This window comes from Pyxicephalus adspersus, chromosome 4, assembly GCF_032062135.1.
Source record: "Pyxicephalus adspersus chromosome 4, UCB_Pads_2.0, whole genome shotgun sequence".
NCBI lineage: Eukaryota > Metazoa > Chordata > Amphibia > Anura > Pyxicephalidae > Pyxicephalus > Pyxicephalus adspersus.
In genome coordinates this window covers 131,142,268-131,159,982 of record NC_092861.1, presented here as the reverse complement: position 1 = coordinate 131,159,982, position 17,715 = coordinate 131,142,268, and the positions used below count along the sequence as shown (strand labels likewise).

At 36.5% G+C, this 17,715-nt stretch overlaps 1 protein-coding gene across 1 annotated transcript in view; it reads left to right on the top strand.

Annotated features, from left to right (window-relative positions):
- The window catches only part of PLCB1 (phospholipase C beta 1), a gene marked incomplete in the record, with an annotated part of 348,446 nt that overhangs the window by 289,553 nt on the left and 41,178 nt on the right, over positions 1 to 17,715 (top strand). Inside the window, 8 exon segments of the mRNA XM_072409642.1 lie at positions 355 to 519; positions 1,846 to 1,945; positions 3,014 to 3,118; positions 4,390 to 4,499; positions 10,467 to 10,599; positions 11,226 to 11,288; positions 12,467 to 12,686; positions 15,663 to 15,843. Of these exon segments, the coding sequence (XP_072265743.1) occupies positions 355 to 519; positions 1,846 to 1,945; positions 3,014 to 3,118; positions 4,390 to 4,499; positions 10,467 to 10,599; positions 11,226 to 11,288; positions 12,467 to 12,686; positions 15,663 to 15,843 (1,077 nt within the window).

Genomic DNA, 17,715 nt, shown 5'->3' with positions numbered 1-17,715 from the left:
ATGTATGCAGTTTTGATGTGATATACACCTGTCCAACAGAAGTATATGTTATCGATGTGAGCTTATTCTGTAGCTATTTTAAAAAGACATGGGGCCTTATTTATTAAAACTCTCCAAGACTGGAGAAGGTAGACTATCAAGGGAGAATCTGGCTGATCCAACAAATCTGGAATTATTTTCTTAAAAAACATTTGCCAAAAACATTTGTTCTAATTCCTGGACCTCATCCAGTTCAGGTTCACCTATCATAGTCTATTTTCTCCAGTCTTGGAGAGCTATATTCACTTATGCCCTTTGTATGTACATATTTATTATACATCTCCACAAAATAATTAAGATTTTTTTTTCTTGTAGATCATTTCAGGGCAGTTCCTTTCAGATAAAAAGGTTGGCACCTATGTAGAAGTAGACATGTTTGGATTACCTGTTGACACCAGGCGAAAAGCTTTCAAGACGAAGACATCACAAGGCAATGCTGTGAACCCAGTGTGGGAAGAGGAACCTATTGTCTTCAAGAAGGTTAAACCAATAATTTTATTGTTGAGATTTTTTTTGGCAGCATTTAACTTTATTTTATGCATATTATTGCAGTATTTCACCATCATTTACTATCATGTGGTACATTAGAGTAGTATATTCCACATTTTTTCCATTACATAGCAATATAGCTATGATCTTTTTGGCTATCTGTAAGGTTGACATTTTTCTTAACTGACCACCACACTAATGTATGGTGAGCTGTGGATATAGTGAATATAGAAGAGGTTCCCTGAAGACCTAAAAGGTATTTCAAGTGTTTTCCCATGTTAAAAATGTTGGGAACACTGCTTTAAAGTGCTGACCTTTGCATAACTGTTCAGTCCAATCAGAGATCCTAGAAAAATATACCAATTTTAACTTCTTGGTTTGCACTATGGTCTTTCCTATAGGCCAGATTCAGTGTATACTGTCTTAATATTTTTATCTTTGGGGTATTTCACTTGCATAAATATGATTAGTAATACTTTCACATAATTATAACTTGCCTAATACATTAACTGGTCTTTTAGGAGGGCTGTAATAGCCGCTGGACATACAAATGTTTTTTTTATCTCCTAACTTGTAAAAGCATATTGTCAAAAGTCAATTGATTGACTTTTTACAATATGCTTCTTGCTGACCCCACTTATATTCGTCATTGGATCCTTCTGTAGAATTCAGTAACTTTCTAAACCAATCTTTCTCAAGCTTTTTACACCTGAGGAACCCTTGAAAAAATTTTCAAGTCTCAAGTAACCCCTTCTAAAACCAGTTTATTAGGGGTCATTGTGGAAGAATGCCTCTTCAATTGGTGGACAGGGGAAAGAACAAGCCCACTTACAATGATGTCTGGAATGCCACTTGTATAGACAGCTAAAACTACTTTAGAGTCATCCAATGGGCCCTATCAAGTGGTGTTGGCTCCAGAACTATGCAGACATAGATAGGAGATCAATCAGTTCAAAGCCCAGGGGTTCCATAGGACCCTAGTTGAGAATAGCCATTCTAAACCATAATATTCCCTAATTTGAATTTTTTGCATCATTACAAACATCATGCCTAAAAGTCACTAAAGTTCAGTTTCTGCTTTCTCGAATGGAATTTGTGCTGTCACTACACAACAAGCTTTGAATCTTTGTAGTAGCATGGGCTCCTAATACCATGATAAAATGAGTTGAGTTTTAGCAGAGGTGTTGCCACTGGCAGAATCACCAGGGTGCTAAAATAATCTCAATTTTTATGCTCTGTTTATAAAATCTCTTGAATATGTTGGAAACTAAAATGTTTCAATTTATTTTACAATTATATGTATTCTTTTTGGATCAGGTAGTACTCCCGTCTCTGGCCAGTCTCAGAATAGCAGCCTATGAAGAAGGTGGAAAGTTCATAGGTCATCGAATATTGCCGGTCTCTGCAATTCGGCCAGGTAAGGCAGAAAAAACTTTCACTTGAATGTGTACCTTAAACCTTCCCTTTAATTGTGTCTTCCAGACTGTAATTCCTCAGTCTATTCCTTATTAAAACCATAACACTAATCCTTTCTCTAATCCCAATCCTTACTCTCTCGATAACCCTAACACTAACTCATTGCTGGAATAAAATAAACTTATTTAAATGTTATCAAAGTATGTTGGTATTAATAAATTCCAGCAGAAGTAATAAACTCTTATCATTTTTTTCACATGATTCAATCCTAAATTCTTCACATATGTGTCCATGATTCAAAGTGAAGCCAATGGGGCTGAATTACTAAGGGAGTGTAGGCTGTGTTCCCTACCACGGTGTAATATTCGCTTGTAAGTGATGGCTCACTTAGCTTAGTGAATGTGGTGAACATTTATTTGCAAGGAATACCCAATCATGTTTACGGAAATTTAAAAACAGGCTATTTGCTTACCCATAATTAGATGTTTGAGGTCAGTAGGGCTCCATCTCATTTACTAAGCTACTAAGCTAAGTGAACTATCACTTGCATGGTGATGTCAATGGCCTTAACCCTCTTAGTAAATCAACCCCATTGCCTTCTTTTTGAATGGGCTTCTTTACTATGAAAGATGTAGTGGAATGTGCCATTTAAAGGATATAGAGGAGGCCCATGATATGATTTTAGGAAGGCTCTCATTCCCATGACCCAGGCTTTTCCAATACCTAAGGAATAAATACAGATCTATTTTTCTGCAGCATGGTTATAGTGTACCACTAACAAGGCCGGGAGCCATAATATGCCTGTATTTCAAACATCTTTCAGTTACAGTTGCTATAAACCACTTCATGTACAGTATATATTGAGTATATATTCACATTCAGAAGTGAATAATCTGTGAAACTGCCCAGTGGTGCTGCGAGATGTCATCACCGTTAAAGGAAGCAAAGTTAGACTTTGTAGGTCTCAAAATATTTCTGCTCTTTGGTCTGCTGCATTGAATAGGCTTAAACTTCTCCAAACAAAACTATATATTGTCAAAATAGAAAATTAAATTGTATTCCTTTTCAGGTTACCACTACATCTGTCTACGAAATGAGAAGAATGTGCCACTGACACTACCAGCCATCTTTGTCTACATAGAGGTGAAAGATTACGTCCCTGATACATTTGCAGGTATAGTAACTGTTCTGATTTTTTTTTATTGTAAAATGTTGTTTTTTGTAGAATTATTTTTAAACATGTGAATAATCTCTTTTTTGCAATATACATTTTTACCACTGGGTGGCAGCAGTAGATCAGACATTTCTGCAGATGTAGTTGAACAAACCTGGTGTAGATTTTCTGCTGTGAATGTCTGCACCACTGTATCTCAATCCATTGTGCATGAACATATTATTTAAATTATACTGTTTTTTTTGTTAGATTTTTTTTACTCCAAACAATCTTTGCAGAGACAGATGTGCACATATAGCATTTTAATATATAATACTGTGCAAAAGTTTTAAGCAAAAATGCTGTAAACTTAGAATGCTTTCACAAGCAGAAGTGTTGATAGTTTATGTTTATTAATTAACAATGCAAAGTGAATGAACAAAAGGGAAATCTAAATCAAATCCATATTGGATGTGACCACCCTTTACTTCAAAACATCAATTCTTCTAGGTACATTTGGAGACTCGGCAGGTAGGTTTTTTCAAATCACAGGTCTTCTGTGGATGTCGTTTCAGACACACTCAATAATGTTAAGATCAGGGTTCTGTGCGATCAGGGCTCTGTGCAAGCCTTACCATCACTTCCAGGGCTCCTCGTTCTTCTTGAAGATAGTTCTTATTAACATTGGCTGTATGTTTGGGGTCTTTTGAAGGCAAAGGGTACTCACACCAAAGATTTTATTTGGATTGTTCCTCTGTTAAAATGTTTCAATTAGAATTTATATTTGTGAAAGCATTTTTACTTGAACTTGAAAAAGTTTAGTAACTTTCTTGGCTTTGTTTGGGATCCTGGAAAAAAAGTGAGGAGAAATAATTCCATGGACACAGATCTGTCATAAGCTAAAATTCCTTTCCCCTGTATAAGACATAAGAATAAAAATTTTGCACACAATTAGACTTTGGTAAAAAAAGTTATTAGTAACAAAAAATAAAATTGCAAATCTGTTGTTTATAATATTTTATATATGCACAGACATAGGTATACATACACATTATAACAGCTTTTGATAAATATTATCATTAGGTTTATTGTCTGTCAGATGTAAGCAGGAAATCCAGCCAGCAGATGATCCACACAATCTTATGTACTATTCAACATCCAGTAATTTAAACCCATCAACATATAGTACACCAGAACTCAACAAGGATCCTTAGTCTTTTTCTTTAAATTATCACCCAAATCATCCCCAATATAAAAGTACCAAGCAATGATTTTTTACATTTTTTTTGTAGATGTCATTGAAGCTTTATCAAATCCAATCAAATATGTGAATTTGATGGAACAGAGATCGAGACAGCTGGCCGCTCTGACACTGGAAGATGAGGAAGAAGTAAAGAAAGAGGTAAACTTGGCTTTAGGTAGCAAAAACAAAAACTTTGGCTGGTCACATAGACCATGATTGTCCTTTACATGCAGAATATGAGCTACCTATGGTTAGATATCCCTCTGTTTTGACAAGAAATACATTTATATCATTGCTGGAGGTGGTCAGTCAGTGACATGGAGAGGAATGGCATTGGGCTTGCAGCTTTCTTTGTGACCAATTATGACTAGTCTTTTAAGCTTAATTTTTGTTCTTAGCCTGTCTAAAATTGATCATTGCACATGTCTGTGCTTGTTATTTCTATATTCCAAAACAGACTAAAGTTTTAATTCTGACTTGTCATGTATCACTATGCTCCTGAAATAGGGATTTCAGATGCAGTTTTATTCTATAGGAATATCTGCAGTAAGTAGAACTGACAAGTTGGACTTTTGCTTAGGCTGGGTCTTATTGGTATCTAGGGTTTTACTGGAAGTCCACAAGAGGCTGAATTGCAGCAATGAGTCTGCAAAACTGGACACAGATCCTTCAATAGAGCATACTATTGGATAAACGTAATTTCTTTAGATTATACAGTATATGATGATGCATATAATGTATAGGGCTAGGGCATATCCACAGTATAATGAGAGAGTTTAAGGGGTAACACAAGTATGCGTTACTACAACTTATGTTATTATACATTATGTGCATTATCCCTTTGTGATGTTATTCTTTTCACAATCTTTATCACACAATCAGTGGCATACACAATTTTTGGGCCCCTGATTCAACTATTGCCAAGTACAAAAATATATTTATTCTTGATAGCTGATAATGGTTAGATAGGGACAGATAAAAATAAACAATCTTTCTTAGTTCAATATACAGCTGTGGCCAGACAGTGAGCACCTCCTAGAACATTCCTTAACATGGGGGAACTCTTGAAATAACTTTTAGATAAGCCCTGCTATAATTACTATATTATTATTAAACAGGATTTATATAGCGCCAACATATTACGCAGCGCTGTACATTAAATATATCCTTAGCTCCCAGTATATTAGCATTTTGGTCAGTAGAGAGGGAAGAGAAGAATGCCTCATACGCTGCTGGTCATTTGTAAGGTTAGCACCCAATCAGAAAGATATTTGGTATCAGTTAAACTGATCTGAATGTCACAAACTGCTCATTGCTCAAGGAACCCCTAGCAGCCTCTGGAGCAGCGTTCGCCAACCAGTGGTCCACGAGAAAATTTTGGTGGTCCACAAAAAAATCCGGACATTATTTTGCAATTTTTATGTTTTAATAATAGTAAAACAAAAATATTATTCTAATAAATTCTTATATTCTGAATGACAATTTTCGTCTATAAAACTGCACTAAAGAAGGAAAAACAAGGGAGGCGCAGTGTGACGTCAGTGTAGTTTTAAGTTGTATGAGGCAAGCATTGCCGAGCCGTGTGCTTAAGTGATGTTTCCACCAGTACAACAGTCACCCCGCTCCGCCAATACCGATTTTCATCCGATTGTTTTATTTTAATTGTTTATTTCACAGATGCTCTTTTAGGTAAGTATGACCTTAACTGTGTATTTTCTTTAACTGTTATATTTAATGACATCAAATAGTTTGTCATTGATAACTATCATTTCTTGTTTAGTCCTAGATTGGAATTAAATAAACCCATAATGAGTGAGCAGTGAAAAAAGCAAACAAATATTTTACGTTTCTTGAGTAATACCAAAGATAATGCAACTAATGATAATAGTAACAATAGTAATACTTCACCTAACCGTGAGCTGATCAATGAATCAGATCCTCCACACTCCTCGTCAGGCACCATTAGGAAGATCATTATTTAAAATGTATTTATCTTTTTTAAAAAATTCATATTAATGTTCCCCAGGATTTAAAATGATGAATTTAGTGCACTGTGAGGTCCAAAAGGTTGGCAACCACTGCTCTGGACGGACCCAGGGTTCCAAGGAGCCCTGGTTGAGAAACACTGTCCTAGATCCCAATACTTGCCAGGCCTATTTGTGGCATTAATAGACCCCTTGCAAACAGAGAGAGACCCTTTATTTAGCAGCACAGTCTGCACATGTTTTACAGTATATGTCTCTGTTCAGAATGATCTTGGCAGTTGCTGATTTAATCAAAATAATAATGTGACTTAGAAATATTGACATTGGTCCTAATGAAGTGGTTGTAATCTGATTCAGGTCAAGGAAAATTAGAATCTATCTTAGAATCTAGTCCTGCAAGGGGCAGCTGATAAGGTTCCTATCGGTGCCAACAACAGATGCCCAAAAACCAAACCTGAAATTACTGTTTTTTGTTATTCCATAACATATTTTCCTACTCCTCTCTAATGTGTAACTTCATCAATTATGCATCTTGAGCTAAAATGTGTTCCTTCTGCCCACGCACTACTCTAGATGGAGGCTTGCTTTTGCAGAGATTTTAATAGTATCTCTCTACCCCGTATTGACTCATCTTAATTGTAGTGCTAAAAATACGATCAACTTTTCCTTAAATTATAAATCACTTGTTGCCATTCTGACCTACATTTGCTATATTGCAAATTTACACATGCTGTGAGAAATCATCTCAGTTAGAATGTGATGCTCCCATCCATCTAGAAGGAACATTATATGTGAATGAGGGCATTAGACTTGTACCCTGCACACGCTTGTCTCCAAAGAGCACCTGATCTAGAACATCAGTCACTGGAGATACTATTTTAGACACAAGAATGTTATTCATCTTTGACCTTTCTCTGTTAAAATAAAAATTGAAGGAATAATATTTTTAAAGAAGAATTTGTTTAAATTATAATCTTTAGTTCATTATACTTACTATAGATACCACTTGCATGATCTTGAGAGTGGAGTAAATAAATGAAAATTTACTTAAGCCAAATCTATCTGTTTTAATATGTCCAGACAATAGATAAAATAGGGTGTGTATTAGTCTCAAACATGTACAAGCACATTTGGATGGTTTGTAATGACATACAACAGTCATGAAGGCTTCCAAGAATATTTTGGAGCTGTCCCTGTATCAACCACCATCACCATATATGCCCCCCATACATATGGTGTATGCTGTGCCCAATGTGATAGAAAATACAAATGGGGCAGTTAGAGTGAAGAAGAAGGTAAGTGGAATAAAAGACAACAGTTTTACTCTTGTAGATGGTAGATCATTGTTCTAGCCAGCAACTAGGGAAGTGGTCTACCATCTACCCATACTTGCCATCTAGATAGATGGTAGACCACTGGGTCTACTGGGTAGATGGTCACCGACTAGAACAGTGAGCTACCATTTACCAAGGTAAAACTGGTTTCAATTATTCAACCTATCTTCCTCTACTCTCTAACAACACTTTTGTATTTTCTAGGTATAGCAACTACTATATGGATAAGCACTTGGTTAGCTCAATATGTCGGTCTTTAAAGAAGCATTAAAAAAGGGCTCTGTGTGTTTTACCTCTGGCATGGCTCTTCATCAGGAGTCAATAGTAACATATTTTTTTTATGTAAGATGTGGCAACTTGTATACAAAAACTCCAATATAGATGTTAAACCTGAAAAGTAATAATATTTCAATACAATACAACACCAAAATGCTAAATTTTATTTAAGTAGGCCTGTCCATGCCTTTAGTCTGCATCAATTGTTTCTACATGTTACAATATCCATCTATAATATTCTAAAAAAGGGCATAGTGTATCATTTTATTTTATTAAAAAATGTTGTTATATACATTAACTATTGAGCAAGGTGAACAATGAGATCAGTCAACTGCAAGTAGGTAAAAACTTAGTCTACTCTCCATCCCTGATCATGCACTAGAAACTGTTTGGAAGATCATAGGTTAAGCTGTGAAATGGTGATCTGTATCAGACATGTCCACACACAGCTAAAAACATAAGGGGCTACTTTGTAGATACCAGGATTTGCTTGAATATGTCCAGGGCCGCCATCAGGAAGGTGACAAGGCGTGCTTCTGTACTGGACCCTGATCAAAAGAGCTTGACTTTATAATACTGGAACTATAAAACATGAAAGAGACAGGCCCATAAAGTTTATCTAGTATAGGGCCCAGACATTTCTAATGGTGATCCAAATTATGTCACTATAGGTAAGCATCTCAGTTCAGGTTATGACCTACACACGTGCAATAATTGTCAGTGAAAACGAACGATCCACGAAAGATCGCTCGATAATTGTTAACAAAAAAAGTGCACAACGACGCAGACGAATGAGGAATCTCGCTGGAAACAAACGACTGTTCTGGCGCATCTGATTGGGCCACAATCATTTGTAATCTATTGTGTGTATGGTCGTTTCGTGATCGTGGATTGTTCTGTGATACACTTTCTCCTGTACACGTCACTTTCTGCATGGTTTGAATGATCGTTCCTAGTGTGTACAATATTGGTGGATTATATTTGAACAATCGTATCTTTACAGCATGTACAGACATGTGCAGAATACAATTGTTCAAAATAATTGTGAATCGTTCACTTTCAAATGGTAATTATAGCACGTGCGTACCTAGCCTTACTCCTGGACCAAATGAAGGTAATGCCAGCAGTGTGATATTCCTTTCCATAGGCAGTACATATATTTTTCCTTTTCACTCCTTTAAATAGCTGGCTTATGTTTTGCATGAATACTCTAGGCCTGATTTAATAAAGCTCTCCAAGACTAGTGAAGAAAGACTATCATGAATGATCCTGGGTTCTTCTCCAGTCTTGGACAGCTTTAATAAATCAGGTACTTTATCCTCTTTAGGTGGGAAATTATTTAAATAAACTGACAAATACACAAATACCATATGTTCACAGTTCCTTAATGTGCAAATGTACCCAGTATTCACTAGATGGCACCAGAGTTTGGGTTGTGTTTACCATAAGAAAAACCAAGGTCTACTTATTTATCAAACTGCCAAATGGAAGCTCTGTTTTCTTACTCAAAGCAAATAATTAAATGGATAATCTAATTGGTTTCTGTGTTCAAGCAAGAACAGTTCTTTGACATTTTGTGATGATGAGCCCTAACAATTGTGTTCTGTGCAAAAATGGATTAATAAGTGGTCTAGTATTATTTTATAATCCTTTTTGAATATTATGTTTATTCATTTATGTATATCCTATGTCAAACTATCAGGATTTAACAATATTTCCGAAGAATTCATGCTGCTGAAGTGGTATAACCAAATTTGTTCTTAAAACAGAGCAACATTTGTCCATTAGGTCATGAAATATTTCAAAATCATTGCTAAACATCACACCTATTGAATGTTCTTTAGTTGAATGTGAACATTGCTGATAGAAATAATTTTTTTGTGGACAAAATAATATTTTGGGAAAATCCAATGGTTGCATTTTGTAAATAAAAGAGATGTATGACAATACCTGGGTTTCATTCTTGAAGGATTGGATGAACATCCTTTTAAGTTGGGCAAACCCAATATCAAGGTTGATCCCTTCATCAAGTTTATGGGGTAAGTCTACAACTTAAAGAATCAAATGTTCTTAGGATATTTAATTCTAGGGGAAAATAGCCTCAGAACATTTACTCAAAATAGAAATTACCCTAAGAACATTCATGAAAGATTTAACTTCCAAAGAGTTCAATGGGGTTTGAATCAAATATTATTAATAATATTATTAATTGGGAAACTCCATGAATATTCCCCCAACTTCAAAGAACATTCACCATTTAAATGTGAAAGAATGTTATCCTTACAACAAAGAAAAAAGGAATGAATAAAAAGGAAAAAAAATACCTTTTTGTATCTCAGTGCAATGCAATGAAGTTGCATGGCAGCGGTTCATCAGGGTGACTTTCAGAATGAATAGCACTGCACACTAACCTATGTAACTCAACTTGGTAGTTTATTTTGGATTACACAAACAGATAGCAAACTTCTTTATATGAATGATAAATAATTGCTCTTCAATCAGTCACCTAAACATTACTGCCTGGTTTTCAGGTAGAAGCTGGTGATGTTCCACTGGAAGCCAACAGTGAACCAAGGTCGGCCCCAGCAGAAAATGGCTTGAACCACGCTTCCACTTTAACACCTAAACCATCATCTCAAAGCGTTCACAATCAGCCTGCACCAGGTAAGATGTTTAATTTTTAAAGAAAACGATTACTGAGAGAGGCAAGGGATCCTAAAACTGTCTGTGTGCTTCCTGGAGATTTGTCATCTCTACAATGGTTACAAAGTGACAAATCCACACGGAGGTGGATCTTCTATTCCAGACGCCTGCCTATGTGACAACCTCTCCAGGAGATAATTATTTCTAAAAATACAAATTGTCTGACTCTGTCTGGATTCAACGCCTTTAAGTAACCCAACCAGAACAAGATTGCAGATGGGAAAGAGAGTTTATTTAGAACTTCAGATCTGCATACTTGTTCCAGGTCAGATGCTTAGCATGGCATCCAGGCATTCTAGAATTTTACACGGAAATATGATTGTCTGTATATTCTGCCAGTACAAGTCTACTGAAATCCTAGTTAAATTAGTCAGCATTTGTTTGTAGTATAAACCCATCTAAACTTTGGTCAGCTATAAGAAAAATGCCATTGTGATACCCCAGCTATGCATCTTTATTAGTTATTTATTATTAAATTAATTTAGTTAAGGCAGTAATTCATATATAATGCATATATAGGAGGGGGGGGAGACAAAAACATTTACCCAACCCATGACAGATTTGTTATGATGAGATCTCTTTCTTAGGTTCTGTTAAAATACCTGCGAAAACTGCACCTGCAGAGGACCTCATAATGAGTGTGTTAACAGGTAATCATCTATCTATCTATCTATCTATCTGATTTATCTGTCTATTTGTATGTCCAGAATTAGCTATATATTGATATGACAGATAATTTTTTATAGAGGATGGGGGTTTGGGGAGAGCGAGCAAAAAGAATTAAATGGAAAAGTGAGATTGGTATGACTTTAGGGCTTATATGAATAATCTTTGTCTTATGACATTTAACATGTGTTTTGAACGCATGCTAAATAACGCAATCCCCGTTATCTTTAATTTTGCAATACACTCGGCAATTTAGAGATGCTCTTTATGTCCTTAAAATGGTCCCAATGCAGTAAGGTCTCAATTACATACCACAACCCACATGTACTTACTTTCTCTTCCCTTCTCCATTATTCATTTTGCCTCATGGAAACACATTTCTGGAGTTCCTCCAGAGGTTGCTGGGGATTCCTTAAGCAATGAGGAATGTGTGTCTCTCAGGTCAGCAATGATCTTTTTGACTGTAGGGTAAGGACCAGGTAGCATCGAGAATATGTGGGTTCCATATAATGGGTTCCTATTGCAGTGTCACACATGAGAAAAGTTCACTTTAGGCCTCAGGAAATCAGACATTCACTCAAACAGTTCCTCATGGAAATATTCCAGGTCTATATGTTTAAATGGCAATAGCTAGGGAATGTATCAGGCAATGTCAGATTCCCTGTTTTATAAATAGGGCCCTTGGACATAGTGTTGTTTTGAGAGAATATTTGTAAACATTTGCTAAAAAGGAACTTTCACTGAGCTAAGAAAATCAAAAAAAACTGGTATGCTGTTTTACTATGCAAAAAAGCATACATAGGTATCAAGCAAATATGGCTAAACCTATTTACATTTATAATTGTAAACTATATATAAACAAGTCTTTTTCATTACTTTAGCAAACATGATGATGCAATTTACATTAAGTTGATTACATTTGCATATATGAAAACTTTAAAAAAGATTACAGATTGTCTTTAAAATTATGATGGTAAAATCTGCACTTTGTTAAAAACAACAGTACAACTTCCATCAACGCATGGTGACTCTGGGCCTGAATTGGAGGGGCAGTTTGATGCAGATCCCCTCTTTCCACAGAAGTATCTTTGATTATTGCAGCACAAGAGGTTTTTGTTCTCTATACATGTGCCAAAGCTGGATCTGTCAATATTTGTTACAGAGGTAGAAGCTCAGAGTATTGATGAACTGAAGCAACAGAAGTCGTTTGTTAAGCTCCAAAAGAAGCATTATAAAGAAATGAAAGATCTTGTAAAAAGACATCATAAGAAAACCACTGACCTGATCAAAGAGCACACTACTAAGTACAATGAAATCCAGAATGATTACCTGAGGAGGAGGGCCATCCTGGAGAAAGCTGCCAAAAGGGACAGCAAAAAGAAGTAAGTGAAATATAAGGATATATTAGGTGTTATAAGGATATATTAGCATTTGATGCAGCAATTCCCATTTGCTGGCCCGTGGACCGTGTGCAGCTCTCTCGTGCAGCCGCAGGACTAGAATCATTTTATTTTGTCTTTGGTGGCAGAGATAACAATGCAACCAGCCTTTGTGTGCTTCACTGTGTCAATGATTGGGTAAAACCGGCACTATATGTGGCACAGTGGTTCACATTTGTCATGGGGTTATTATAATAAAAGCAATTAAATATAGCTTTGTGAATAAAGTAAGGCTGTGGTCACCTTAATAATCCAATCATTTGAAAGGCAAAATCTCTTTTTTTGGCTATGTGATCATTCTATACTTCTCCACTAAATCAAACCCTGATTGTCCTAGTTAGAGTTTCATCAAACTTCAAGAAGGTTTATAGTGTGGTTAGCCACCAGTGAATTAAACTATGCATGTTTTGAACCCTTTATATTTTAAAATAAAATGTACTTTTAAATAAGCCTAGATTGACACCTCTTCATCTAAAGGGGTGTTGACTGTAAATAAAAGTTCGCAAAAAAAGAGCTGTCCCTGCTATAATGATGGAAGGAAATACTTATCTTTCCTGCTGCTTAATGATTCCCCCTTTAAGAGAGAGATGGAATTCTGCTGAGAATCTTCACTTCCAGGAGTGTTGATCTTTTTGGCACCAGAATGTAGTTAGAAGTTCCTCTCGCCAACCTCCCAAGTCTCTGTAGGATACATTAGTAATGCAGCGGTTGGCAGGAGAAACCAATGAATGCAAGACGTAAGAGATCAGCACTACATGAAGTGGCTGTTTCTGAATACACCTCATCCAGTAATTTAATTTACTTCACTACAGTGACAGTGAATCTGCCATCTGAAAATGTTTGTTGCCTGGCTGATTTAACACTGATTGAGTTACTGGCCTGGAAAACAAGCATGTATAGTCCAAACTCCAAATCTGCAAAATTGCTGCAGATAGGTAATTCAGAAAATGCAGACAACATTGGGTTACAATGATTGTTAGGATACTTGTTTTAAAGAAGAGTTCAGCACTTGCAGCCTCCAGTCTTCCACAGTTTAGGCTTTCTTTAAAGGGTCCCCATTGTTTTCATACATCAAAGTATGGAAATTATAGATGTGTGTGACATCTCCTTCTTTTTAACATGCTCAGACTGTAAATGGTGGCAGGTAGGCATAAACCCTTTAAAAGCACTGCTGATGCAAATGATATAAAATGAATGCAGGTACAGAGAACAAATTATTCTGGTTTTCCTATTTCATATAATCAATTTCTGTGTGTGACATGATTGCTTCTAAGAGTTTCTGTTTGTCAATGTGAGCAGGTACAGAAAGTTGCCAGTAGCAAGTTAAAATGATGTTGTATCTCTCCCTGGGGGCCTTCAAACCTGGGGCACTGCACAACTTTGCACCTTGCACTTGTATTCCAAAATTTTGGGATTTTGATAAGAATTGAGATGCCTTTATTGTGTTGTATCATATTGGTTGTAGGGGATTAGGAACATGCAGAGTCAAGAACTCTAATCTGTGATCCCTCTGGGACAATTTCATCAAGTCTCCCTGCCTTGGGATGTCTTTAAGTATGTTTAGTTTTTCATGGTGCAACTGGCTTTGTGTGAGTTCAATGCAACCATGCAGCAATGTAATATATCCTCAGGAGTCCACAATATGAACATAAACTGTCTTGCTGCTGCTAGGAAAATACCACCAGCCTCATTGTTTCACACAGTCATTGCCACCAACTCTTTGGACCTTGCTTGCTCCCAACCAATTAGAAAACACAAACAAGGAGTCGTCAGTGGTTTGCCATATTCAGTAAGTGGGATATTCACATCCCCACATAGGTAATTCAAATGAGCACCTGGATGCTTTTCATACTACCATTAATTACTTAGTCAGTATTGGACAGTGAAACTCTTAGCATCTTCCATGCCTCTGGTACAGTGCTGTAGCAAAAACTGGGGTAGTTTGGCTACACTGTGGTGCCTTCTGGAAGCCATTCAAAAAGTTGCCTGAGGGTTCCCAGCTAATTTCCCTAGGGCTCCAGAGGTAAGACGTCCATTGGAGTTCCCTGTTCCCTCTTTCCTCTTTTTGTAGTCTCGCTCCTTATAACAATGTCTGAGGAAAAAGCGCTAACCAGGCAATTTTAAGGCAAGCGGTGCAAGCTTGATGCTGAAATATACCTAAAACTTAAATTGATATGGGACTAACACTTTGAATTCCTGAAAGTAGCATTATATTATTCATCTCTTCTTTCCATGGTAAACTTTTCCTTTTTCAGACTGGAAAAAGAGGGTCATTGTTGTTGGAGTTAAAAAATCCACTATATTGTGGCAAGGCCGGCTCTTACCGCACAGTGGAAAAGCAATTTGTGTGTGGCTGGATCTTAGTGTAGCAGCCGCATACAAATTAGCAGCTTATCAATGGATATCAGAAATGTTTCTTCTAGCAGAAAATAACATGAGCTACAATGTAGCAATCAGCACTTTGCTGGATTTTACAGTAAATGAAAGTTTACAGGCTCTCATGTTGGTGATATTGGCAACCCTCAGATTGGAAGGAAGAAAAAAATATATTTTTGCTGACATTGAATATTATTAAATTGGATATCTTATGAGTCCCATAATGAAAATATAACAGTGTTCTTTTGCAGTGATTTGGGTTCAGCGGATTCGGGGAGTGAGGTAGTTGCTGTTATTAGAGGTAATGACAATCTCACTGATAGGGACAGATCAGGCCACCCGAGTGAACAAAATCAAAGTTGCTCATAATCCGCTGTACTTATGGCTCAACACAGTTGTCTGCACTTTTATCTGGAACATATTTGGCAAGTTAATCAGTGGTGTATTTCCAGGGTGTATTTCTGTCCAGCTTGAAAAGCAACAGTGTTAATAGAAATCTATGGTAGCATTTTGGCTGTGCTAACTTTTCACTTTTATCTACAGGTGTGAATCAGGGAGTCCAGATCATAATTCTTCCTCCATTGAACAAGATTTAGCCACATTAGATGCAGAAATGGCACAGAAATTAATAGAGCTGAAGGAACAACAGCAGCAACAGCTTCTCAATCTCCGACAAGAACAGTATTACAGCGAGAAGTACCAGAAAAGGGAGCATATCAAACAGGTCAGTGGATGCACCATCATTAAATATGATTATTTTCCATTTGTACGTAAGAAGAAATTTGTAGGTTGCCATTGCTTATTATTGTGAAACAGGTATGCAGATCAGGACTTCTGACTTTATTCTGACTTTCTAATGAGGAAGCTGATTTGGAGTCACAAGTCCATAAGTCATAGGCCATGTAGGTTTTGACTCTTGCTTTGTTCGTGCTTACAACTCTGGTCAAATTCTTTGCATGCCAACTCAATTAATTCCTGACCTTTCAGCCATAAAGCATCATATACACACTTGATTTTTATTGTTGAGACAATCGTTCATGAATTTTTTGGGCCAACATCTAGTGTCTGTACAGCTGCCACCCAATGCCTATAGTGATTTGATGAATACTAATAATCAAACGCTATTGACTTTTAAAGAGGAAAATGCAACTAGATGCTTCCCCTTCTCTCCCCCCCTCTATTTCCATAGAAAAGTTCTGTATGTACAGTATTTGTTTGTTGTACTATCTGGGAACCATCACCAAAAACCTTTTCCATTGACAGGTATTGATTGTGTATATGGAGGTGCTGGTTTGGCCAAACTAAATGTGAACGTTCTGTACACACTTGCATGAATCTAATGCCACCAGTATAGGGATCATTTTTTTATTCAGAAAGGCAACATGCTGAAAAATCAGTTTTTTATTCAGGATATCTGACTGGCAGTCCATGTGGGGCTGGTGTTGCCTTATAGTTTGTTCCATTGCTTACATCTTTTAGACTGTTTGTGGCCACCCATAGATTTGCTCTGTGAAGTGCTTGCGTACCAATCATGACAATCCACCAATCGATTACCAAGAGCCTCTATATATTTACCCTAAAACTACCCCGCACATTAAGCAATCAATTTAGGTATTTAAGCCAATTTACATTCTTGGATGGTTTAATTATCCTCTGCAATTCTGCATTGTACTTGGAGTAAGGTACAATTACAGTATCCCCCTGGGCTCCATTTAAATTAATATTTGTTCAGACTTAAATCTACTTCACACATGAATGAGCCAACTGTTCTTTTAATAGGTATTTCATTGATGAATTGTTCATTGTTCAGAACTGGAAAGATTTTTCTCTGACAAATAACAATACATAATTATGGTTTGCATGCTTTTCAGCTGTGGGCTTTTTATCACCTTGTTATAATTCTGGGCACAGTTAAAGAATTTCTGTTTGTGTGATACGTGCAGCGTTTTTTATATTGGTCTTATGAATCACTAGAATAATCATCTCAGTCATCCGAGAAAACACAACAGGGAAGGTATTTTGTGAGACCTATAAAATCATAAATGTATAGAGGGATTGACTAAAATTTCAGTTGCCTGGCTGTCCCTTCGATCCAATAACCCCATTGCTTTCTAATTAGTTATGAGATCAGGTAATGGGAGTGATTTAAATCTGAACTCCTGCTATCAAAAATACCAGAATAATATAGTAATGTAGAAAAATGTAAAAAAAAAAAAGCATCAGCTTTTGTAATTTCCTTTACTACAGACCTTACACAAGAAAAGAGTCATAATCATTACCCAATGAATTATAGGCATGCACATGTTCTGACAATGAGCCTGCTGATAGGAAGAGAAAAAATATTGTGGAGTTATCTGCAGCTCTCCCTTCACTGTCCAATCAGAGGGGTGACCTAGCTGCAGTTGATAACTGGATATTTGTATGTATTTCAGCACTGTATTTAGCTTTTTAACTGGAGTTCAGCATTAAAATAATCCCAATATGAGAGATGAATAGAAGCTACCACCATTGATCTCAAGTTTGGTAATGAGCATGCATATTAAAAAGTCAGAACTAAGTCATAACTCCTGCTCTGCATCCCCTGGGGGGTTTCCGA